The 26696-nt window shown below is 34.5% G+C and overlaps 1 protein-coding gene across 1 annotated transcript; it reads right to left on the reverse strand.

The window, feature by feature from the left end:
• Window positions 1-687: 687 nt before the first annotated feature.
• Window positions 688-26358, reverse strand: LOC124364143 (cell division cycle protein 23 homolog). The gene is made up of 10 exons (XM_046819382.1): window positions 25985-26358; window positions 22471-22611; window positions 20363-20702; window positions 16975-17152; window positions 15797-15976; window positions 11666-11830; window positions 8988-9234; window positions 8178-8376; window positions 7373-7453; window positions 688-1898 (listed from the first exon to the last, which is right to left on the reverse strand). Exons 1-10 carry the CDS (start codon window positions 26122-26124, stop codon window positions 1788-1790), a joined length of 1782 nt encoding a protein of 593 aa, XP_046675338.1. The 5' UTR covers window positions 26125-26358; the 3' UTR covers window positions 688-1787.
• Between the last annotated feature and the right edge of the window lie 338 nt (window positions 26359-26696).

The following is a 26696-nucleotide window of genomic DNA, read 5'->3' on the forward strand; positions in this document are numbered from 1 at the left end:
TATTCGTTTCATTTATAATTTAGAAGTGACGTTTGATTTATTTAGTTTAGTGAGGGACATTTTGTGACTATGTTTTAGGTGAGAAACAACATGAATATATTTATCAGTAATACTTTTGTTTCTTTGTGAGACTTTGTTTCTGATGGAGAGCTCTTTAACACTTAACTCAATTTATTTATTACTTAATTTAGCTCTATAATTTAGTGAATTTATACAAAAAAATTGTGTAAAATCAACATAAAGGTTATTGAAAATAAATATTATATTTTGATACAGCTAATTAAATTTATTCCAATACAAAACCTGTTGTATGGCATTACGACTATGAATAAACAGACAATTACCCTAATTCGTGTTTTTTACATCTGTGTTATGAATAACTATTGCATAGAATCATCTGTTCATACAACTGAAACAATGAAAATGTCTTGTTTATTTAAATAACATTTCAAGAAATTTTAAATGGTTTTTATACCTCAAATTAAATATAGATACTGCACTAAGAGAAAGGTGAACTGGAGCTAAACTCAATATTCACTTTATATACACTGCTGGACTCTTTTATTGTTTTATATATTGAGAAATGTTACTTTTTTGTACAAAAAACCTTCAATGTTTTGTTGTTTTTTTTTTTATACAAACTGAAACAAATGGGAAAGTGAATGAAAAAATTGTCTTAAAATAAAATTCAATAGCACTTTCATAACTTTATTGTAATAAGAATTCAGTATAAACAATAAAGTACAAATGTTTTTTTTTCTAAAAATAGCGTATTGATATTTACACTGATAATATTTACATTTGATGGAACCATATAAAATGATCGGTCATCAAAGCCATAGACACATCTTGATCATTTTAATGACATTTGATCAATATTTGTTCCAGATTTTTAATCAGTGGTAATTAATCTATGTTGAACAGAACTAAAAAAATTTAAATTATTATAAATTTAGTTTCATATCATCATATTATTTTCTTAGATTATTTCACTTGCAATAACAAAAACAATTTATACTCAAAGTGTGTAATTTCTGTCACAATTCCCTTACGGTAGATCACATTGTACTCAATGCATGGAAGCAATCAAAAATAAAATTATTGGGTCAAGTAAATAAAAAGCTTCGTTACGTTGATTTTGAAACAATTATTTCATTTCAAGTGAATAAAAATCAAAATGCTACCAAAGGATAGCTTAAAATTTCCCAGAATCTGTAGTATTTGTTCTGTGTTCACTTGAATAAAACATAACAATTAATAGAACAATGTAAATTCCTATGAATTTCCATATTGACCAGTGATGAACCAGCCCTGCTGTAAAGACAATATTGCTTCAGCTCATTGTGTAATTTAATTGAAACCTTACAATTGATTTAAATTCATAATAATAGAAAATTAATCATACTCAAATAAAAAGACCAAGGTTCCCATATCGTTTTTAAAAACTTTTTTAAAACGTTTTTTAATGGAGTAAGTACTATGCTAACAAAATTTTATGACAATAAAATTCCTCTTAACTGTCCAAAACCCTTAGGTTTCTGAAAATATTTATGCTAGGAGACTGATAATTCATAAACAATATAACTATAACCATCATCATAATGATGTATCAACATAACATTATCTCAGTTATACCACGGCTCAGATCAAGATGATTTTAAAAACGTCTTTTGAATTATTGATGTTCAACTGAAAAGAGCTAAATAGAAACATCGATATAGCTCAAAAAAGATTTTAGGAAGTCTTTTTTTAACGAACTGTTTGGTTCTCCGAGCCCAACCAATCAGTTACGTGTTGTTTTCAGGTGGCGAGAACACCAAACTCCTGGCCAGATTCCTTGCCTCGCTCGGGTCTATGGCCCTCATCCTCTGCCGTGAAGCCAACAGATTGTCCTCCACCTGAAACCAAACAACTGCCAGTACAGCTCACATTGTACTTAAGCCGGAGTTAAAATAATTAAAAAAACTATATTAAAATTTTGATTCTAATATTTCTGTGTACATTTTGGATCATAATTATGATCCAAATAAAAAATGTGTTTCTATTACTCTCTATAAACTAGAGAAAACACAATTTACTAAAGAAACCCCTAAACGTTAACCCACAAAAAAATTAAATTAAAAATGTTTGAAATAATTTGGTTTGCTCAGCTTGCATGTTATTGAAAAGCACCTTTAATTTGCTTCAAGAATATACTATTTTTGAGATCCTTATACTCATTTCTTTTCGAAAACAGAATAATTCCATACAGCTCCGAGTCTGGTCAGAAAGGTTAAGGTCAAAGGTTAGTAACACTTGAAATGATCAACTTCCCAAACAAACACATAAAATTACACAAGAAACACTAAAAAAAAAATCATTTATGTAATATCAAACAATAGGCTAAGAATACTGTACATTTTACCATCATTTCCAACGACGACTTTGCTCAAGAATGAACTGAAGTGATTCATATTGAGACAAAGTGCAATTTACGACAAATGCTGACTAAATGTTGATGACAAACTTCAAAAATAAATGTAGTCCCGAAACAGCTGACTCCATCACTGGTGAACACGTGGCCAAAATATGTATTTAAAGACTTCATATCGTCATATTAACAGACGTTGCACTCTTTGCAAATTTCCAAATGTCCGGTAAAACTGAACATAGTTACCAAAGGGTTAAAATAGTAAAGCGTCAGTTTCTAAAATTTTCAACTCTACAGATACTTAAGAAAAACATTATAGCCAGGAGCCGATGTGAAATTTCAGTTTTTTCGGTCCTGGCCGGTATTTATGCACACCAAGATGTTTCTTTGTGCCGTAATTGTTCAATCTGGTGCTGAACAGCGTTTTAACTGAAAATGAATTTCTCTATGAGGATTTCCTTTATTTGTAATTTATCTTAAACTAGTATATTATGTACAAAATATTTTGAATTCCACATAAATGGTCCTAAACATATATCACTGTCTTTATTTCAGAGGTTACAAACAAAAATATTATGTATGTATTCGTAAAACATAGAACTGATACAGATAGTATATTGAACATAATATTAATTTATTTTACTTTAAACTCATTAATAGTTTTTTAACATAAACAGGTTGACAGTACAATCTTTCAGGTCACAATACTCTGCAACTGCTTAACCCTATGCACTCGAAGGCAGTATTTATAATTTGTCCATGGAGCTCGAATGGCCAGCTCTACTCGTCGCTAACCAATTTTGTCGTGAAGAGCAGACTACTTTTTGCTCGTAATGTTTATCTCAAGCTGTACTCGGCCAAGATATAATATGTCCATATTTGAGTAAACCAGCACCACTGGCCACTTAACATAGCACGTTATTTTCTAATATTCCCTCTTTGTTTTATAATGAATGGTCGAGTGCTGAATGAACCTACTCGAGCACTGATTATTTAAAGTAATTTTTAGGTAAAATAGTCCAATTTTAAATTAGCCTATATACTGAAGTGAATAGAAGGGATATTAAACCGATAAAGTATTATTAAAGAAGTGTGTTAATTATTCCTTGACTACACGTTGTGGTGTGTATTTTTAAAAGTTTTATTCCGTCAAAAAAAGAAAAATAGTTCTATGGTCTGAAAATAACTGTATATGTCCTACTTTATAATGTTATTATTTACATATCATTTTAAACAATATACGTATACATAGTTAAATTTCCCAAATGCATTTTTATACATCTCTATGACATTAGAAAAAGTCATTAAAAATTAATTTTAAAATAATTTTCATTTCTTCTTTAAACATTTTTAAATTACTAATGCAAATAATGTCGTGAGGATATTGAATAAATTAATTCTGAACTGAGGAGACAAACAACAAATAATGGCCCGCCGTAGTTGACTATTACAGTCAGCACAACGGCCAACTGTACAGGCCAACACGAAGTTCGCGCCGGACGAAACTATGCAAAACTAACGAGCAAGCCTGTCTGCAACCTTGGTGTGGCCAAAGCAGCTGCGGCCCATTGGTCGTGCAAAGTTAATTGATATTTTATTCAGGAATTACAAGACCCCTGATAGTGATACTTTTATAGAAAAGAATCAAATTTATTCCGGGTTGATTTTTATTCCAGAGAGTTAACAACTTAAAAAATAAACAAATCCGTCGAGGTACTCAGCTGCATCCTGACGTTCGTCTCCTCCTTGCCTGTCCAACGTTTTTGAGAGGCGAAACGTTCTGAGGGTAGCTTTGCCTTCTTCTTTGAGGTCTACAAATATCAAATTAACAGGTTAATACACGAAACAATTAGTTTTGTCTAAGTTAGCGTATTATCATAAAGATAATAATTGTGTTTGGAACATCACAGCCCCGATTAAAGAACAATACCTTATGCCCGTGATTCCATGAGGGATCACTTCTGGCTGGCGTTACTACCTTCCAGTATGAACCCACCACATGGCACAGCAAAAAACGGCTGTCGTCACATAAACTCTGGGGCAAGCCTTATCGATGTCCAGGAGCAGCACATCACTAACGCAAATGTTGAGATTCTGGCGGGTGCAAGGATAATGTCGATAGGCTCTAGTCTACACCTGGCGGGAGTCGTATGTGTTGGAGTTGGGTTGGGGTTCGTTCCCTAAGTATCAGAGGTTCTTGCTAGGCCTCAACAAGGGTTGCCACCCCCTGCCTGCTTTTGAACTGAAGAGGCTTGTTCAGAGACTGGCCCTCCTCTCTTCCGAAGACATGACTTTTGAGATTAGTGCCTCTAATTCTTCCCTCATGGCATCTCGAATAGGGAAGGCGGGCCCCTACCCCCTAACCTTACCCCGTCCTGAATATCCATTGTTCACTTCGAAGCAGAACTAAGTTTCTACAGGACTAAGTGCAATTTTATAAGCTTCCTTTGTCCTAAAGATGCGAAGAAGAAAAAACTGATTCAGTAAATAGTTAGGCTCTCTGGAAGGTAGAGATGATGTTATAGTGAACGAATCTAAAATGGTTTTGAATTTCACTCACCCCGTTCCGACAGGGTGAGACACTTTTCTTGTCGCGTACTGATGCGCCAGCCTCCAGTTGCTGTTCTTGTGATGTGCTGTGACGCCAGAAACTTGTAAGCGTGGAGCGAGGTCGGGCCTTGTAGTCGCTCGTTTTCATGCTCGAACCATCACCTTCACAAACCTGTGTAACGCTGTCACCGCATCGGTCCACCAACTGGCACTTCTCGTAGCAACCTAACAATCAATCCGTGTATTAGTAACTTACGTAATGAGTGTTTACACGAGGTCAGGTTAGTACTATACTGGGTACCACCAGACAGCCTGTGGCCACTGATTGTAGCGTGTTTCGCCCCCCCCCTCTTTTTTAAGATTCATGGAATATAGAAAACCCCCGTTGGGCAAACTGTACCTCTACCCTTCACTTCCCTCATTTTGTGGCGCAAAAAGAGAATTGATATATAAATTATTTTCAACACACAGAAAATCTTAAAGGTGGAATTTTTTCGGGGGTTGGAGGTTTTTTCCTCAACAATTTTAAATGTAAATGTGTGGCATGTTGTTACCTCTTTTTAAATGACTCTTGAACACAGATCATTTCAAATAATATTCTCGATCTTTCTGTAAATCGAAAAGTGTCAAAAAATCTAAAAAAAAAACAGATTTAGCAGATTTTTTAGTTTACTACTTTATTGAAAATGTATTAAACTTCAAATGTTACCGCAAAATAGTTTAACCCCGTTTTAATTATCAATGTGATGTGCCAAAAATCCCAAGAGCCATTTATGGAGATAAATGGTAAGTGTTTTGTACAATCTTCCGTACCTAAGAAATTTGTTAAAGACATCCAAGCTAATTCATTTTTTAGTTTTAATTATTTTAAATGTATTCCACAAACATTTTAAGATAATAATATATATATAAATAAAAGTAAATGTAACACAGTACTTGAACATTATAGTCCTAACAAAACAAATAATAATATAATTACAACTGATAAATTCATCACAACGGTTTACAAGCCTTATATTTTTAAGAAACAAAATAAACCTTTTAATATATACAATATTTATATATCCAGAGTATGCTTTCAGAATTGTCAAAATAGCTATCACTCAATCATCAGCAATCACTCATCCACCGCCACTTGCAACAAAGTTAGTAAATGGTAGTATTTTCTATTCCTTTGACTTAAAAAAAATTCCTTTTAACTCCATTTCCAAACAAAATAATTAACAAACTTAATGATTTTAACTTCTATTTTATACCGGTTTTAAATTAATAACAAGCAGTTAACACAATGGAATATTCACAAACGTATGAAAAACATCTATATGCAATAATCTGTGAGTATTCAGTCTGAGGTGAATGCAATTTCTCAATCACAGGACTGACAAAATACTAAGTCAAAAAAGCTTCTAAAATTATTTACATTTTTTCAGAGTTTTAAAAAATGTTTTATAACTAAAAACCGTTAAATACAACCCATATGGTTAGCATTACAACAAAATTAAAGATAGTAAAACACTTTTTTTGTATTTAATCTGAGCAATTTTGGTTCTGTAAGCAAAAATAAAAATGTATTGAGCCGTAATGTTATCTCAGCTGTACTGGCCAAGATATAATATGTCCATAGTTTGTAAGACCAACACCACTGGCCACTAAACATAGCCGTTATTTTTTAATATATTCTGTGTTTTATATTAAATGGTGAGTGCTGAAACCTATAGAGCAGCTGTTTTTTAAAGTGATTTTTAGGTAAAATAGTCAATTTTAAATTAGCCTATAGACTGAAGTGATAGAAGGGATATTAAACCTATAAAGTTTTATTAGAAGATGTGTGTTAATTATTCTTGACTACACACGTTGTGGTGTGTATTTTTAAAAGTTTTATTCCATCAAAAAATGTAAAATAGTTCATGTCTGAAAATAACTGTAAATGCCTACTTTATAATGTTTTTATTTACATATCATTTTAACAATATACGTATAAGAGTTAAATTTCCCAAATGCATGTTTATATTTGAATTAGAAAAATTCATTAAAAATAAATTTTAAAATAATTTTCATTTCTTCTTTAAACATTTTAAATTACTATGCAAATAATGTGGAGGATATTGAAAAATAATTCTGATCTGAGGAGACAAACAACAAATATGGCCGCCGAGTTGACTATTAAAGTAGCACGGCCAGCTGTACTGGCCATACAAGTTGTGAGGACAAACTACGGCAAAACTAACGAGAGCTGTCTGCAACCTTGGTGTGACCAGTGCTGCTGGCCCTTCGAGCGCAAAGGGTTAATGTATTTCAGTAATTACAAGACTCTGGTAGTGATTTTTACAGAAAGAATAAATTTATTCCTGGTTGATTTTTATTCCTGATGTTAACAACTAAAAAAGTAACAAATCCAGTCGAGGTACTCACCTGCATGCCTGACTCGTCCCCTCCTTGTTGTCCACGTTTTGAGGCAATTGTTCTTAGGTAGGCTTTGCCTTCTTCTTTGGTCTACAAATATCAAATTCAAGGTTAATACACGATACAAGTTTTTCTAAGGTACGTTTATCATAAAATATAATTTGTTTGGAACATCACAGTCGGTACAGATCTTATACCTTATTCCAGTGATCCAGCAGGGACAACTTCGGCTGGTTTATACCTTCCAGTTGAACCCACCACTGGGCACAGCAAAAACGGATGTGTCACTTAAATCTGGGCAACCTTATCGATGTCCAGGAGCAGCACATCACTAACCACAAATGTTGGGATTCTTGGGTGCAAGGGTAGTCCGATAGGTCTAGTCTACTGCGGGAGATGACTGTTGGAGTTGGTGGGGTTCGATCCCTAAGTATCAGAGGTTCTTGCTAGCCTCAACAAGGGTGTGCCACCCCTGCCTGCTTTGACTGTAGAGGCTGGTTCAGAGCTGGCCTCCTCTTCTTCCGGAAGGACATGACTTTGAGATTAGTGCCCTAATTCTTCCTCATGGATCTCGATTAGGAGGCGGCCCCTTCCCCCTAACCTTACCCGTCCTGAATATCCTTTCACTTCGGAAGCAGCGCTAAGGTTCTTATAGGACTAAGTGCAATTTATAAGCTTCTTGTCCTAAAGAGGAAGAAGAAAAAAACTGATTCCAGTAATAGTTAGCTTTCTGAAAGGGGAGAGATGATGTTATATGAATTGGTAGTTTTAAGGGTAAAGAGTTAAGAAATACAACTCGGACTAACTCACTAACCTCCTCGAAGGTGAGACACTTCTGCGCGTACTGATGCGCCAGCTCCAGGTTGCTGTTCTTGATGTGCTGTGACGCCAGAAACTTGTAAGCATGAGCAAGGTCAGCCTTGTTGTCGCTCGTTGTCATGCTCACCATCTCTTTCACAAACTCTGTGTACGCTGTCAGCGCTTCGTCCACCAACTGCACTTTCTCGTACAACCTAACAATCAATCTGTGTATTATTAACTTACGTAATGTTTTACATGAGGTTAGGTTAGTAATATACAGGGTGTACCAGACACCTGGGCCACTGATTGTAGCGGTATAGCTAGTGAAGAACTCCGTTGCAACTGTACCTCTACCCTTCCATCCCAATTTTGTGGCCAAAGAGTTTGATTAAATTATTTTCAACACACCAAAAAATCTTAAAGGGGAATTTTGGGGGGTTGGAGGTTTTTCCTCGAAATTTTGTAATGTGGTGCACGTGGTACCTCTTTTTAAAAGACTCTTGACACAGATCATTTTGAGCGGTTTTGGTTCTGTAAGCAAAAATAACAATTTTAATTGATTTATTCCAATTAGTTTTCAAACAATCTTATCTGAAAAATTAACACTGTGTACTCAATGTCCTTATAAAAATCACAAAACTTTTGCAGGTCCTCAAACTCTTTTTCTCTAATACAAAGTCCAGTAGCCCTTACAAACAGCAACAAATTAATTGTATTTATTTGATAAAAAATTAATAAGCCATATTGTTTCTGTTGAAATGAATATAACGAATGAATTCTGTTGAAACGAACAATTCGAAACTTTTTAGAACAAAACCCGTACTTGGCCAGCTTGAAGATTGCAACGCCTTCTATATCGCCGACGCTGCGGGCCTTGTAGAAACACTTCAGGGCATCCTGGATCTTGTCGAGTTTCTCGTACGTCTCGCCCAATGCTACCAACATGCGGCTGTCGTTCGGCCTCAACTGCTGGGCCTGCTTGTAGTAGTACAGACAGTAGTAGGTCATCTTCAGTATCTCGTAGGTCTGGCCGAGGCCGTACCACGCTCTATAGTCACGTCTGTTCACCTCTGTGGGACGATCATAGTCAACATTTAGAAAAATTGTCATCCTAAATGAACATGCAACGATTACATTCTAGGTTATGGGTTGAACCTATATGTGCCATCCACTTTATTTTGATCGACATAAGTGATACTGTAGGTCTATACATAAAAGTAATAAAGTTCACATCTTTATTTTTAATTAGTTACTATTTTTCAACAAAAAATCACTCAAACGACTTTAAAATGATTACAGGATTAATGTAAATAAATGAAGAAAAAGAGCATAGAGATTTGGCGATAACTCCAAGCGAGATATGTAAAATTACAAAATATGTACGAAATAACTAGAAATGTAATTATTTCTTAAATAATATATTTTGACTGAAACAAATTGATTTAATTGTGTTGAATATGCTGTTTAGAAATAAACAATGTGGTGTAATAGATCAAATACCAACAAAAATGTGTATTATTTAAATATGTAATTGTACAGTTATTATAGTAAAATAATCTCTTTGTTTAAAGTTAATTTTTAACTATAATAAAGAGTTACTTATCCATCACTCAAAATTTATTTTTGGTGGCAGACTTCTGGTAAATGCTTCTGAAGATGTCACCTGTTAAGTATCCAAATGCCCCCGTGAAGTTCTTGTAAAGGTAAGTGGTTGTTTTTAATAAATAAGGAATCAAACTACACAGCTTTTGACCACATTTTCTTGAGTAGCTAGTAATGATAACAATAAAAAATGAAGAAAGAAAAGATTCAAGGGTTTTCGGAAAGTAAGTTATCTAAACAAATAAAAATTACATGTCATTTTTACAACTTTTTTTACTGTATATATTTGAAAGAGCAACTATCAATCTATTTTTAACATATGTAACATTTACATTTAAACACTGGGTCAAGCTTATCAGTAAAGATTGAATACAATTGTGCTGCTTATACACATAACCAATTGTAAAGGATTTCGAGGAGGTGTGACCCCACTCCATTGATTGTCTTATTTGTTTGACCTTGACATAAGAGACTCATGTTCCCGTCACAAGTGACTACGGTTTTATAAACAACCGTCACTTTCTTTACAGAACCGGATAAGTAACTTGAGAGTTGCCTCCATTCTCTTTGTTTGCAATTCATTGGTAAAACATTTAGGGTGCCATCGGGCATAAATGTTACAATACAAACATCTCAGTCACAATTTCATAAACAAGATATCTGATTGTAAACCTTCCATTTTCTTCAACACGTTATCTCAACAACTTACTTTCTGAATTACCCCCATATTAGGAGTGTACACTGTAGAGCCCATTTCTTTAAAATGAGACATCTCGAAAATGTCTTGAAAAAGCAAATATAACAAAGTAAAATACTCCAGTTTTGTTTTATCGGATAAAATAAAGATGGCACTAATGCAATAGGCCCTACAGGGATCACTTCTGGCTGATCTTATACCTTCCAGTTGAACCTAAACTCGGCACAGCAAAAACTGATGTGTCACTTAAATCTGAGCAAACCTTATGGATGTCCAGGAGCGGCACATCACTAACTGCAATGTCGAGAATTCTGGGGTGCAAGGGTAGTTTGATAGGTGTAGTCTCTACTGTGGGAGATGACTGTTGGAGTTGGTTGGACTCATTTCCTAACCTCAGAGATTCTTGCTAGCCTCAACAAGGGGTGTGCCACCCCCTGCCTGCTTTGACTGGAGAGGCTGGTTCAGAGCTGGCCTCCCCTTCTTCCGGGGGGACATGATTTTGAGATTAGTGCCCTAATTCTTCCCCATGGATCTCGATAGGAGGTGGCCCAGCCCCCTCCCTTTAACCTTACCCATCCTGAATATCCTGTCACTCCAAAAGCAGCACTAAGGTTTCTTATAGGACTAAGTGCAATTTATAAACTATTAATAGAGAACAAAAAAAATGCAGTAGGCAAGAGTCAGTGTTTTGGTTTGGTTAAAACTTAAAAAGTGAAATTTTAATAAAAAATTTAATTTTTGTAACGTAATGCAACAACCTGGTTTAGACATTCAAAAAATTGTTTCTTGATAATCTAATATTGAATTGAGTACAGATTTTATTATCTCTCCAAAAATAAAATTTTATACATAATGGTTCTACATTAATTCAGAAGTAGGCTTATAATATAATTTAGAACAGAATAGAAAATGCTTCTTTATTGAGATGATTTGGTTCAATGTATCTTTCACTTAGCTTCAAACAATAAAGATCTACTATAAATAGGCATATATAAACAAGTAAACCAATCGAGTGATTTTTCTTATAACTCTTAAAGATAAGTGGAAAGGTGTGCAGACACCAGACTCGACACTCGAAGGGTTAATCTATTTAAAATTAAACTATAAAACAACATTCAAAACCACAATACTACAGAATTAACCATTTTCCTTGAAAGCGCAACTATTGAAACGGATTAATAATAAGTAAGCTTGACACGCACCGATGGCCTGTCGATAGCTCTGGATGGCCGCATTTGTGTTTTTCATCTCCATAAACTCATGACCCATCAGCGTCCAAGCCGAGAGGTACTGGGGGTTCAGTCGAAGGGCTCTTTGGAAGTACAAAACAGCTTTTTGGTGTTCAGTTCGTAAACTGTAATAATTACCTGAAACAGAGCAAAAACAGCTTTCTTAACAAGCACAAGTAATTTTTATTTTAACCTAACTTTAGGTAACAGTTCATTAATTGTTACTTACATTTTAATAAATATTCTAGAATATTTTTACTTTCTAAATACTTAAATTCCTTTCAGTATCACAGCGTTAATATTTGAGACAGTCGTATTGTGTGTAGAGTGCATGGAATGTTGCAGTCACCCTCCTGACTGATAAAATAAATAAATCAGTTTGCACATGGAATCTACCCTAATAAACCAAAAAAGCACCTCAAAATAGAAACCCCCTATGAATGAGCTAAGCAAAAAATTGACATCAGGAACCTATGTAATCAGAAAAGAAAACAAGTCAGTAACATAGACATTACAGCTGTTCCAATATCAAATCCGATTCTTAAAATATCGATCCCCAATTATCAAATTTTGAATCTTAATAGATTTCTTTTTAACCCAAGCATGATTTAAACAAAAACACCATCAATCCGTTACTGTTATTCTAAAACTATTGTAGATAATATAAAAATAAATCCAAGAATTAAGTAAACTGGCTGACCACATAGTATACTTCAGGGTGCACAAAAGGCCCATGAGGCTTAAGTGCATGACAATAGCCCGCACTGAAAGAAGAAGAGAATAATACAAGAATACTGCTCTATTGTAAAGAGATTTTTTATACGTAAGTATTTATACAATACAATTAGAATATTGAGAAGTGAACACAAATGTTTAACAAGCTGCTGACATCCGCGCGTAAACACAATAGACCTACATTGCACAAATATAGACTTAGAAAATCGAGTCAGTAAACAAAAATATTATATACAAAAGGACAATAGTTTATTTATTAGATTATCTATCTTCGATTTTTCATGAACAAAAATCTATCGATAATTAACCCTCTAAGTGGCAAGCGCCGTCTGAGACGTATGATTCACGCCGCGCGAAGTGGCAAGCGCCGTCACAGCCGTCGCTTCACATTTAAGGCCGTTGCTCCACAACCGTCCATTATTTTTAGGCCTAGTTTGAACTATCGTATTCTCCATGAAATTTCCTATACATATTATATAGTATAGTGTGTATTCATGTTACTAATGTTTGCTGGCGTAAATGATTCCGACGGTTTTCGTTTGACCTGGCGGCAGACGAGAGAACAGCTGTCTACTCATCTCGTCACTGTTTTGTTTGACGACTTTGCGTACTGTTATTGTCAGTATATTATTGTTTATCTCGTTGTTTGTGTGACCGGTAAATGTTTAGGTTATTCGTTTGTAATGGAAAATGTTGGGGTACTTTGGGATTATACCGACTACACCAGTATGAGGAAACACAAACAAATAAATTTATAGAAAAAAAAACATTATAGAACGAAAAAAGCAACTCTTCAATTACAAACTTACAATGATTATTAATTGTTAATGGGTTTCCTGTGACGCCCAGAAAGCAGCAATATCAAGGATGAGTGAGTCTAGTGGATTTCCGCCTTCAGCAGCAACTGCCGACCGCAACGCATATTTTGAATGTAGGCAACTAGTCATGATCTTGTAAAAAACGAATGGCCCCCTCTTCGCTCCTGGGTAAATCCCAAATTCTCAAGTGTCACCCATCAACTAATCTATTAACACACACAGTAAAAACACGGAAGTACAAACAAAGCGGCACTCGACAGACACTTCGGCACGAAAAGTACAAGAATGCGGCGCACAAGCTGAACGGGCGGCGAGAATCTGTAGTCACGTTATCTACTAGATCGCTCGACTTTGACCTCTGTCTGAGGATGGGGAGGGGTTTGCGATAAGACAATTCCGGTTTTATATTTACGAAATATACTGTGCTATGACAAACTAAGCCACTATTATACTATTATAGGCCCTACACTACTGGGAGGAAAAGACAAGCCCCTTCTAGTGAATCGGGAGTAAAAAAAACCAGTTTAATACATATATTTAGTTTTTCCCATTTAACTTTTTTGTTCTTGTAAATAGAAAAAAATGTATAAGAAGTAATTTGTTTAGAATAAAATTGTGTATATTCTGTGAATTTGACATTATTTTTGTAGCTCCAGTAGTTTTCAAAGTGACTGGACAGTAGAACTTAAAAATTATTTTTTCAAAAAAAAATTTTTTTTACACATCTACAATGATATTAATCTGAAAATAATGATAAGGCACCAAATATTATATTTATTCTTATTCTATAGTTTCATAAGGAAAACAAAAATATATAATGTTACTAGGTTATCACTTAGATTATATTTTCTAAAAAATAAGTTTAACGATCACGGCAATTTACCCAAAAACGGCCTGCCACTGAGACCACAAATGATCGCCACTTAGAGGGTTAATTATGCGGTAGATCTCTGCAGATTCAAATTTCGAATCCCATTCATCAATTCTCGAATCAGAATCTCCGTTGAAGATTCAGTGGATTTGAGATTCAGCTTTGACCCATCACTAGCGTAGACACAGCTGAGATAATAGCATTATCTGAATCACACCTGTGATATGGATTAGTGCTATGGGGAGGATCTGGATATACCTGTTTCGAAAGAGCATTTCATACAATAGAATGAGATAAGATGATAAGAGAAAAGAAATAATGAGATAAGATGCCTGACAGGACTTCAATTAAGGAAGAGCTACAAAGAAACTTTTTTAAATTCAACATTCTCACTTTTGTATCTATCTGTTTATCCAAGAAAAATCTTCCATGCATCAGAACGGATACAGAGGTTTACATCCACAAAACACTCTTTATACCTCTAACTTCATCTCAGGAGCACTTTAAGTGATGGGGTTCATCATCTAGAACACCTGCACAGAGAACCTCCACAGCACTTCCAAGAGAATGGTGAAAAAAAGCTGGCAGTAAAACCTTTCTATTCTAAAAAAGAGTTTCCCACCTAAAAAAGATATATGTAATACATTAAATATTTTTTTTATCAACCTGATGGAATTTTTTTTTGAGGATCATGTCTATTATCTATTTTCAAGACAGAGACTGTCTCAAATACTGGTTATATCCCGGCGTTTTTGTGGATAAGTGTCCACATTTTGTGGTATACTAACTCAGCACAGGATCTCCATTTACCCTAAATATGTCGATAATACACAGGTCATTGCCAGTACTTGTGAAATGGTTAACATTAATTTGCTTTATTCAAGGCATCATTTCCGTTATTAAAAACAGCTTCCTAACTGTATTGGGGCTTCGAGTTATGGTTGATTTACAACTCTAAGAAACACACTAGTTAATAGCCTATGAAGTTTTGGAACATTGTAATTTTTTGCCCTGGTTCTGAAACGGTTAAAAATAAACTCAACACACCCTTTTGCACACCACTAATAAATCAATTAATTTCCCTATAATGCCAAGACATCTATAAAATACATTTTCTTTAAGTTCAAATCTAATTTTTTATTACAAATATACTATAAGAAGTAAACACAAAAAATATTAACCAGGAAATTTCAGTTAAAATTAGCATATTTACTGATATGAATCTAAAAATAACAATTTATTATACTGTGAATTTAATCTAAATTAAAATTCTTGGTATAAACTAATAAAACTGATAAATTATAAAAACTACTTGTGATTAGAGCAATTCCTTATCTAAGGTTTCACAGACAAGGTATATCATATTATCTAACTATTTGGGCAGATATCGGATATATTTGGTTATGGCTCTGTAGGAGCAGAACAGACAAGCAGGTGGGCGGCGCTAGACAAGGGTGCCCCCCCTCCCACTCGCCAGGGAGTGAAGGTCGTCTATAAATACTTCCTTATCAACTGTGATAAGCACAGAGCATGTACCTACCATTTGGAAGGTCATTTGTGAACTAAAAAAACTCTCCAAGAGATACAATGTGTAATACGGGATATACTCGTGTTTGGCGTTTTGGTCAAGGTCTACAGCGTAGGAAGGGTTAAATCACAAAAACACGTGTTGGACATTACCTATGACACAACAAGTCTCCACTCTGTACTTGTCAATCTCAGAAGCATGATGAGCTAGGTACGCAAGCTCCACTTTCATTTCTCTCACGTAGAGCAAATTCGAGAATGTGTCCAAGTTGTCCAATCGGAGTGGATCCAGCTTCCGCAGTTCGTGAAATGTTGAAATGGCCTTGACTACATCTGGAATCAGAAATTTCTTTTTACATTTAGTACCCACATTAGTGAAATAAATCGGTAATGAATTACTTATCCACTTAGCGAGATACTCGATATTTCCTCTTCTTTTAATCAATTAATTATAAACTGACTTTTGGTTTTATATTCTCAAAATTCAGTTTTATTTTCGGAGAATTTATAACTCAGTTGTTTTAGCAGGGGGAAACTTACTAACAAGTGTAAAACTATATTTTGAGATCAACTGAACCTGATGAATGAAAATGCTACTAAATTGATAACATCATGACTACATAAACATTCCTGAATGTTTAAAAAATTTACAGCATGAGCTAAAATGTATTTAAAATGCCAACTGAAATAGTCCTTCCGGCTCCGTATGAAGAAGTAGGTAAATTTGGTGAAAACTTAAATATTATTAATTTATTCTCATGGTATTTACAAGTACTAAAATCAGTTTTTTCCAAATTTGGGACAGTTATTCCAGAGGAAGCATTCTCAATCACCAAGACCGAAAAATACTCAACAACTGCAGTCAAACATGAAGGTTATACTGACTGAGTTCTTTAATTTTAATGGCATAGTGCATCACAAATTCTTGCCACAAAGTCAAACGGTCAAGAAGGAGTACTACCACACCATTTGCATCATGAAAACAATGTAATCTAGATGAAGAGGTGCACTAAGCAAAAGGCGTGAGCAGAACTCAACACGCAAATGAATCAAACCTTTCAACCATAACTACGTTATGTGTAGAAAACAGGTTGCTCCACCCTGATTTGGGATCGTGTCTGAAACATCATAGTGCACTCAATTTTGCACCTGATGGGACAATGAGAAACTCCTCTTCATCTAGATTACATTTTTTTTGTAGTCTTTGATGAAAGACTACAATGAATCGAAATGATGCAAAGAGTTTGTTTTGAGCTCCATCATCACCAACCCGTTTGGATCTCTTCACATGGACATTGACTCCAAATTCTAGGAGTAGAATACAAACTTACCTCGCTTGTTGTGGTAAGCTATTGCGGTCTGGGCGAGTAAGTAGTTGCTCTGGCCAAAACCCTGACTCTGCAACTGACCGTAGATATCTAACGCTTCGTCGTTCAGCTGCTGTTCCAAGTACGTGTGGGCGAGGAAGAACTGCTTGATCCAGTGATCTGGTAGCAGCAGAGACCTCAACTGGAACACGAGAACAACACTTTAAGTGTACTCTTCATTACCATTAATTATTGCATTACAAAATGAACAAGGTTTCTTTTCATTTTAATTTTTTATTACTATAAATTATATACAGTTTCTTGGGACTACTTAAGAAAATAGTGGTGAATTGGAGACATTAACCCTTCACTCGCTACTAATAAATCTATTAACTCTCCTATAACGCCAAGACAAGTAAAACATTTTTGTTTTTTTAAAGTTCAAAGCTAATTTTTATTATAACTACTAAATTATAAAACATAAAAGCAAAAAAAGTATAAAACACTGCATTTTACTTAAATTAGCATATTTATTTATAAAAATAAAAAAGATTTATTTACAAAACTGTTTATTCCAAATAAATTTAACTTTCATTGTAAAATGAAATTAAACTGAAGTTTAATTACATTTTACTGTACAACAAGAGAAATATTTCAAACTAATCACAACACTACCACGAACAATAATAAAGAGATATGTAGTAGACATGTGCGCTTGCACGAACTCGTGACATCAGAGAAAGCAGTAATACACATCACGGTTATGTTTGGTTATGGCTGAGTAGGACACGCAGAACTGACGATCAGGCGGTGGGAGTTAGACAAAGGGCGCTCCCGTCTCCCTGCTGCAGAGTGAAGGTCGTTTATAAATACTTCCTTGGCACGAAGCGTGCACCGGGCATTTCAAAGGCTTTCAGTTAACAAAAAAACTACAAGAGACATAATCTATAATATCGGATATAACTGTATTTGGCGTTTTTGTCATAGTAATGCCGTTCTAATATATCCGTCTAAGGCGTGGGAAGGGTTAAGAGAACTAGTATGTAAGTTATCATCTAATTACCAATCTAATATGTTTTAACTCCCTTTTCTAAATTACTATGCATTATTGAGTTTAGCTCCAATTCAATTTCCGCTAGAGCAGCGTCTGAAATCTGTCACTGGTACAGATGGACTCGTGAAATGTGAAGTACACTTCTGTCCGTAAAGATCCAGGAATAGTTGGCAACAAAGATGCTCATGATCGTTTTTGTCATCAGAGACTCCTAGACTATAAAGGAGTTCTGTCTTGTTACCCAGCTACCTGGTGTAATCCAGAAGAAGAGGTATTCTCATTGTCTCATTAGGTACACATTGGAGTGTATTATGTTTTAGACACAATTCAAAAGCACGGGGGAACAACCAGGAGTCAACCTGTAACTGTGTCAGATTTCAGATGCTACACTAAGGGGACAGGTGAAATTGAGCTAACCTCAATAATCACATTAAATCAAACCTTCCCACCATAGCTACATTATGTTTAAAATATGGATCACTTATTTATTTTTGGATTTTTCAACATTTTAGAAGACAATGCATTCTAGTGAAGCTTTATGATCTAATTCCTTGTCTTCTTCTTCTACAGGCTGTCAGCTAATTCTCTCAATGTAGATTCAGATTCTTTATCTGTCATTAGATAACAATTCTGTTACAATAGACTTCATCTACATAAAACCAATATAAATAGTAGGTTATACTTAAAACAAAGTTGCATTACATTGGACAAAATACAATACAATTACATGTTCTAATGTAATTTGGTATTGCTTCTGGAATAATAACTAAACATACTTTTTTCCCCCTTGGGGCGGCCTACTGCCATGCACTTAAGCCTCAAGGGCTTTTTGCACACCCCGGAAACACCATGAGGCCTACCAGTCTACAACTTCAGCAGTTCAACAAACTGCCGAAAACAACCTATCAAGTCCTCCTGGGAAAATTCACCACCCCTGTCCAAACTACCAAAGATGGCATACTGCTCTCTTGCTATTGCAGGGCAATCAAAGAGCAGGTGCTCAGCAGTCTCCTCCTGCTTATTACACCTTCCACAGAGCGGATCCTCCTGAAGGATACCAACTCTGTGAAGATGCTTCCTCAGGTGACCATGCCCCGTAATGAGACCAATGACCTTAGGAGACATACTTAGACAAGAGCTTCTTAAGCTTAAGATGTTGGATTTCAATATGAAATGAATTTTGCTTTCTCTAGTGTCTTATTACACTTAATGTAATCAGTTAAGAATTAATGTACAGAGTAGCCATTTACCACTTTCACTGCTGACAATGAGTTTCAGTTGCACATGGAATTCTATAGACTGCCGACAACGTCTTTTGACGGCGCCGACTTTTACAGTAATAAAAATGCATATTAACATATTTGGATTTTGGCATAGATAGTTATTTGCTATTTCCATGTTTTTATTTGTTACTCTATGGATTACGTTCTATGAAATGTTGTTGGCAGTCATCTGGAATATCGGAAAAATAGTGGTTTATTTACGAACACATCACTGTGTCGTGTCGCAGCAGCCGTTTGTTGTCGTTCTGCCAATTCGTCGTTTGCATTGTTATTTATTTGCTTGCTATTACTTTAGTTTACAACAATTGTTTTGTGAATAAATACAATAAATCGTGACAGTATTGAAGACAATCAAGTGCTAGAAGAGACTCCGATTTTCAAGTGACAGTGAAAGTAATGATTTATTCCAAGGTGACACAGATAATGATCCTGATTTTATTACCGATGGACTTCTTGGAGAGCAAGTAGTTTGTTGACGTTGTTTTTTTTTTCTTTTTACTCAAATAACAAATATAAGCAAAATAGAAATAACTTTTACTATGCTCTTTGATAAATAAAAAAACAATCAGGCAAGGCTGCAAGAAGAGACATTTTGTATCAGTGTAGCGAGTGCAAAATTGCAATAAATCATGTTTCAAGGTTTTCCACATTCAAAAAATATTTAAAAAATAAGTGGATTTCAATTGTAAATATGTGTAGCTATAGTGAAAGTAATTTCAATGCTGAATACATCAAATAATAATAAGAAATATATTTATGTTATAGACTAGTACATGATGATGGTTTTTGGTCAACTTTTAATTTTTTTCAAAAACCTTGGGTTTTTTAGTTTAAAAAAGAGACTTCTTGTTTGAAAATATTTATGCATGAGCATTTGTGTAGAAAGAGGATGAACCCAGCTTTAAAAAAATGTAATTCTCATGGTTTTCTTATAATTGTTTAAAGAAACACTAAAATGGGTGGGAGTGTAAGAAAGTTCTAAGAAGACAGGAGGTGGCAGTGAATGTATCAACAAACAATTGCACATTTTGGTAGGAAAAGTAAAGTCTGGCTGGACAAGTAAGGATAAACTAACCTTGGCTCTGTCAGGTATAAGTGTGGCCAGCTCTATCCAAGCACCCCAATGTAACGGCTCCTTGTGGATGGCCTCCACCAACACCTGTATCGCTTCGTTGTGCAGGTCCCGCCGCTTGAGAACCACACCGTACAAGTACAGCATGTAACAGTCAAGTTTCCAGATCAAGTAGTCGGTCCGTAGGTCCACACAGAGACTCTGCAGCTTGGAGTTCACTCTCGGGTCTGGCCAGTCGTCGGTCATGTCCTCCACCTTCTTCTTCTCCAGTGACAGATACTTCGAGTACAAGTGGAGGAATCGACATACCGGCGTCGTACTCTTCTCCGTGTGATAAGTACATCTGGACAATAAAACAAGAGTTCAAATAGAAAAAATGCAATACATTTAATCCTCTAGGACGTTTTAACTAAGCGTTGGAGAATGTGTAATGTACCTGAAAAAACGTACTACTTTTAACGTACCTGAAAAAACCTTAACTGATATTGATGGAAACTTTATGAGTTAAGATATCAAAATCAATAGTCATTAGTATAGACACTGAGAAAAAAGTATGAAATCTGATGTAATGTATCAGCTGTTCTGACTGCCCAGTCAATCCAAATAAATTTCCAGAGACTTACCAACCTTCACAAAATATTCGATTAATGACTTGTTGTTATGGAAGGATAGATTGTTATTGATACGGTACAACCCACTGGGGTTGCAAAGTTTGGAGCGGGTGCTTTTAAGCTTTGTGGATCATCAAATGGCTACATATGAAACTTTATTGTATACACAGATAATGATACAGCGATTCATTGTTGCCAGTATATATTCATTATACGAGGGTAATTCGGAAAGTAAGGTCCGATTCGCGTTAACCAGACAAACAGTAAGCGAGCAGGGAAATGCGCATGCGCCCTAACTCCCGGTATGCATTGCGCGCAGAACGACGCCATTTGCAGTGAAATCGTTGTAGTCTGCTGTTGTCTGTGCCTTTTAAAAATGTTTAAAACTATTGAACGTCCCGCCGACTGTGAAATACGGTCTGTGATACGGTTTTTGACAGCAAGGAACGTTTCAGCAGCGGATATTCATCGACAGATAAGTGAAGTGTACTGTCCAATGCAATGAGTGACAGCAAAGTGCGGAAGTGGGTGAGAGGTTTTAAAGATGGACGGGAAAATGTCCATGACGAACCACGATCTGGTCGGCCGTCAGTGATCACCGAAGATTTGGTGAAAGCCGTCGATGAAAAACTTCGTGAAGATCGGCGATTCACTGTTTCTTCATCAGCAATAGAATTTCCAAACGTGAACACGTTGTTTAAAATTGATTCTGAAATTTTGGATTTTCGCAAATTGTGCTCACGTTGGGTTCCCAGGCTGCTTACTGAGGAACACAAAAAAAGAAGAATGGGTATTGTTCTTGAATTTTTGATCCAATATCATCAGAAAGGGGATAACCTTTTAGACCACATTGTGATGGGTGACGAGACATGGGTTTCCCACATAACCCCAGAAACGAAACACCAGTCAATGGAGTGGCGTCACTCGACGTCACCGGTTAAAGTGGTTAACAAGACTGGTTATCGTCGCAGGCGGCCGACTTCTATGACACCGGCACTCAAAAACTTGTAGATCGTTATGACAAGTGTTTACACAAAAGTGGAAATTATGTAGAAAAATAGTGATTGATGTCAGGAATCAAATAAAACAAGTTTTTTGAAAAAATATGGTGTGGTTTTTTTTTAATAAAAAAAACGGACCTTACTTTCTGAATTACCCTCGAAAGAAAGTCTACATCAAATTTAAATTATAAAATATTAATAGACGATTGTAATTTTGACTATTCATTAGCACTGAAATCACAGTTTCTATAGTAAAACATTTATAGATTTGAGACGAGAGAATTCTTGTTTATAACGCATTTTTAATCTTTAATCCTATGTTAAAACAGAGTCTCACATGCACGCTAAGCAGCTAAATAGCATCCCCTCTAAAGTATTTGAAAAAACAAATTAAAATTGGATCAAAACCGAATCAAATTAATAATAATTTTCTTTCAATTCTACTTACATTTCCAAATAAAACTATAAACCGCTAAACTCGTTTATAAATTATCCTCACCTGTCATATTCTCTTACATCGAAGTAACTCTTAGCCAGAAAATAAGTGTCGTACTCATTTCCAAAAACTGCAGGATCTGTATGAACTCTTTCAGCAGGGTCAATCTCAACATCTTTTAGTGAAAAATTAAGTTCTGACAACCTGAAAACAAATTTCTTTATTAATTCAATCTTTGAATTATTTGAAACAAATAACAATAAAATTTCTGTTACACACCTTCAACTGTACAAGGTTCACCCTAAATTATAACAATGTTTGTTGTTTATTTGAGAAAACAGGCTTTCTCTTCAGCACTTAAGATGACTAAACAAATTTTTTATGGACAAATTTTGTTTTAATTTTATTATTCTTTATTTAGTTTTGTACAAGAATAATGCAAGAAACGGTTTTTTCAAACATATTTTGGCATGTTATAGACCATTTTGTTAAGTTCTGCATGCTCTGATTTCAGGATTCTATGTGATCATCGTACTAAACGAATGTTTCCATGTTTTCAGGAAGAAAATTTAATGCATCTAAAGATCCACAAGAAATAAAGATGAAACATTTTTTGGATCATTAAGACACTAGTGTCCAATTATTCTTGTATTTTGAACTCATTTTTATAATTAAGTTTTATAAAAAAATATTTTTTAGAACATTATAGGCCTATTCATACTAAAGTAAAATCCTATATATTTTATATTCTGTAAATGATGCTATTAATTTGAAACTGCATTAATTTCCAAAGGATCTTAGTACCTTAAATTTGACTCCAAAAACATTAAAGTTAGATGAGTAGCTTTTTAATATTAAAAAATATATGTTTTTAATATTTTTACAAATTTTGTTGCCAAACAAAAACTTTTAAAAGGCCAGCATTTTTTTCTCTTAATTAGCACCTTAAAAAACAAAAAAGAATATAAATATTATTGCTAGATCTTACAAAAAAGTACCTAATCTAGTGCTGATCTTCTTCAAAGTTTCATATCATTTTATTGCACATTTTGATGAGGGGGAGGGGGTTGTTGCTCACGTCCTTAAGTTATATGTACTCCCTAGGAGGTGATAATCAAACAATGATGGTGGCTGACTCTCAATGGCAGCTATGCCAGATGCCATACAAAATAAAAATGGCCATTTTCTGGGCTAAACTAAGTTTTAAGATATAGGTTCAATTTTACATATTCTACATTTTATTAGCAAAAATCCTCTTAAAAATAAGGCTTATATCCTTACAGTATTTTAAGAAACACATTGCAAAAGGTAATATTTCAGAATACAAACTTGTAGAAGCAGTCTGTCACGGGTTGTAGGGTATGGCAACATATCTTAAAACAGGATATATATATGACATACAGTACTGGTGATCCATAAAAGCTGTCTGTGATGGTGATAATTTGTATTGGCGGTGAAGGTGTCTGAAACAATCATGGTGAATGTTTACATCCAGTGACCAGACACAGTTTTTGCCTAACTTTAACAACCCTGTCCTTTACGTTGGGGGTTTCAATATCCATCACAGCCAATAGGATCATCAAGCAGATGAAGAAAACACAGCAGGGACTTGATCTCGTAGGTTGAAAATAATACCTTCTTCCTAGTGTATGACACTAAAGATGGCCATACATTTTATACAGCCTGGTGGTGCCGTGATAACTCTTCAGACGTTGCTTTTGTGACCGATCCTGACAGTTTGTAGAAGAGTTTTTGGGTCTTTCCACTCTTTCAGCAAAGACCTATTAACATCAGCTGGAATTTGAATTCCCAAGACCAAGGTGGCAACAAAGGCTGAGTGGGAATCTTTTTCAAGCAAAAAGAGGCCAGTATCTGATTCATTCCTCCTGAAATGGGAATCTACGAGTGGTTCACAAGCCTTGTTATATCTGTTGCAAAGCTCTACGTTCCACATATCCCTTCATTTGGAAGTAAGGTTGTTTTTCACCCTTTATATGTATAAAGTGAATTTACACATTTTAGTGGTAGCTAGAAGATTGCATTCAGTCGGAAGTAAGTCGTTTTAGCCTACTACTGTTATTAGACTGGATGGAGAGATCCAAAGACGAGAATAAATAAAAAAAGGTTAAAATAAATCAAATTAAAAAAAAATGCTCCTTTCTAAAACAATATATGCTCTTTTCTAAAAAAAAATTAATTTTAGCCTTGGATAATGTAGGAATTCAACCTCTCAAAATTACAAGTAATTTCTTTTAAAAAAGAGAATATGATTTAAAAAAAATTGATTTCTAAAATAATAATAAATTAAAATAATTTGATTTTCTACGCATGGATGGAATGGATGGTGGTGATCCATTCGAACAGTTTTTAAATGTTGCCAGACATGTTTAATATGTAAAGCAATCGTATAAATTATGCCGCTCAAACATAATATATAAAAAAAAATTTAGTTATTTTATATAATCTTAAATACATATATTTGCTTTACATAATAAGATATAGTTTCACTACAATACAATTTGAAAAGCTCATATGTAATTCAGTTCAACATTATTGTTCTAAATTAACTCAAAATAAAATCATGTGTTTGGCATTTCAATAATGACCGCAAGTATAATGGCGATGTACATGTATTCACTGTGTCACAAGGAATTTTTGTTAGTAACATTTTATAAATATAGTCTATATAGTTAGTTTTTTTATCGTTAATATATTAATTTTTAAGAGGTAAAACCAGCAAAAATAGTTATTTGAAATACCTATTATGTAATATGGCTCGACATTTTGTTTTCAGTATTTTTAGTTAGACATAAATATCGAGGATTCGATACTCATGAATATCGAGGATTTAATACTTATGAATATCAACTATTCGATTATGGTGGTGACTGCTTATTACACTGCAGCCTTTTTCAGTACTAGTAGTTGAACGGACTAACAGTAATGCCTCCGTACATCACCCCAGGCTGCTGGTGCTGTCCCGCACACTGCTGATCAGTAATGTTCACTAAATACTACAAACTTACCTAACCATATTAAACCTATCTAAAACATGATTGTTAGCTAGAGGACAATTATCACCTCACTTGCTGCACAAAAGAATGTCCTATCGAACTAAAAACTCTAATAAAAAAACTTGATATAGCACCCTCTACACATACCGTACATACATAACATTTTCTCTACTTGTAGAAGGTAAATCTATTGTTCCAGAAGCTTATTAGCTTGAACTCAAATACAAAATGGTGATGATAAAACATAAAGAACATCTTAATTTTGATATATATATATAATAGGCAGCGGTATCTGATTAGTAACAAAACGGGAAACAAATAATTTAATAACAAGAGGAGCATTAGCAAACAATGTAAACATTATCCTAAAAAGCAAACATTAGTTTAACAAATCAGCAAAACTACTGTACATAACTACAACTTCCTAATTTTGTATGTACTAACTTCACTGATACTCTTGTTTTATATCATAACAATTAAATTGAATATTAAAAAAAAACAATTACCTACATAAAGCCTTCAATGTGGAACAGGTTTAACAAAATGAAGCATAGGCTACTTACCATTTGGTTGTGTGATTAAGTCCTCTGATGGAACAATCTAATATCGCTTTTTGAATGCTTGTTTTAACACTCTTTAGATCAAAATTTGAAAGATCGTCAATCATGTTAAGTGATCCCTCTGCTGCACTATTAGTAGGCATTAAAGAAGGCTATATACTGGTAGCTACAAGTCTCCCAGGTAAGATACCCTAATAACTTAATAATCCATTTAAGTAATAGACTAGATAAATATCAAATCCAGGAGCAATTAAACATTGCCAATAAAACGATACACTAAATATAAACAGTTCATGGGTGAATTTGTTTCGCCGGTTATCTCATTAATTCCCTTTGTATTTTGTGGTTAATCACCAGCACTCGTTCGGCCACCAGTAAACTTTGTCAACACAACTCAAATCCATCTATGTTTTAATATTTTTGGGCTTGGTATTGATACTATGAAGCTGCACAACCTTAATCTTTACATTTTAATTATTGACTTTTAACTTTTAGTCTACAAATTATTTGTAAGAAACATTTTATTTCAGGCTTTTAAAATTCATATATTATATATATATTATTTCGTATCTTATGTTTGCGTCTATTAGAAATTTCAAGATATGTTCTCAAAGATAATAGTGATCCGTTTTAAATAAGGGTTGGTAAATTTTGTCGAGCTGCAAAAGAGTTCAAACATTTTTTTACGTTCCTTAACATAAACAGCACACTAACG

The sequence above is a fragment of the Homalodisca vitripennis genome, chromosome 6 (assembly GCF_021130785.1).
Source record: "Homalodisca vitripennis isolate AUS2020 chromosome 6, UT_GWSS_2.1, whole genome shotgun sequence".
NCBI classification, from domain to species: domain Eukaryota; kingdom Metazoa; phylum Arthropoda; class Insecta; order Hemiptera; family Cicadellidae; genus Homalodisca; species Homalodisca vitripennis.

Bases quoted from the DNA above. Each gene is read 5' to 3' on its own strand.
- LOC124364143 (XM_046819382.1), bottom strand. From the start codon at position 26,124: ATGCCTACTAATAGTGCAGCAGAGGGATCACTTAACATGATTGACGAT. The intron at 20,703-22,470 runs GTGAGGATAATT...TTTATTGTCCAG, and splicing joins GATGTAAGAGAATATGACAG to ATGTACTTATCACACGGAGA. The intron at 8,377-8,987 runs GTACGGGTTTTG...ATTGATTGTTAG, and splicing joins GCAATCTTCAAGCTGGCCAA to GTTGTACGAGAAAGTGCAGT.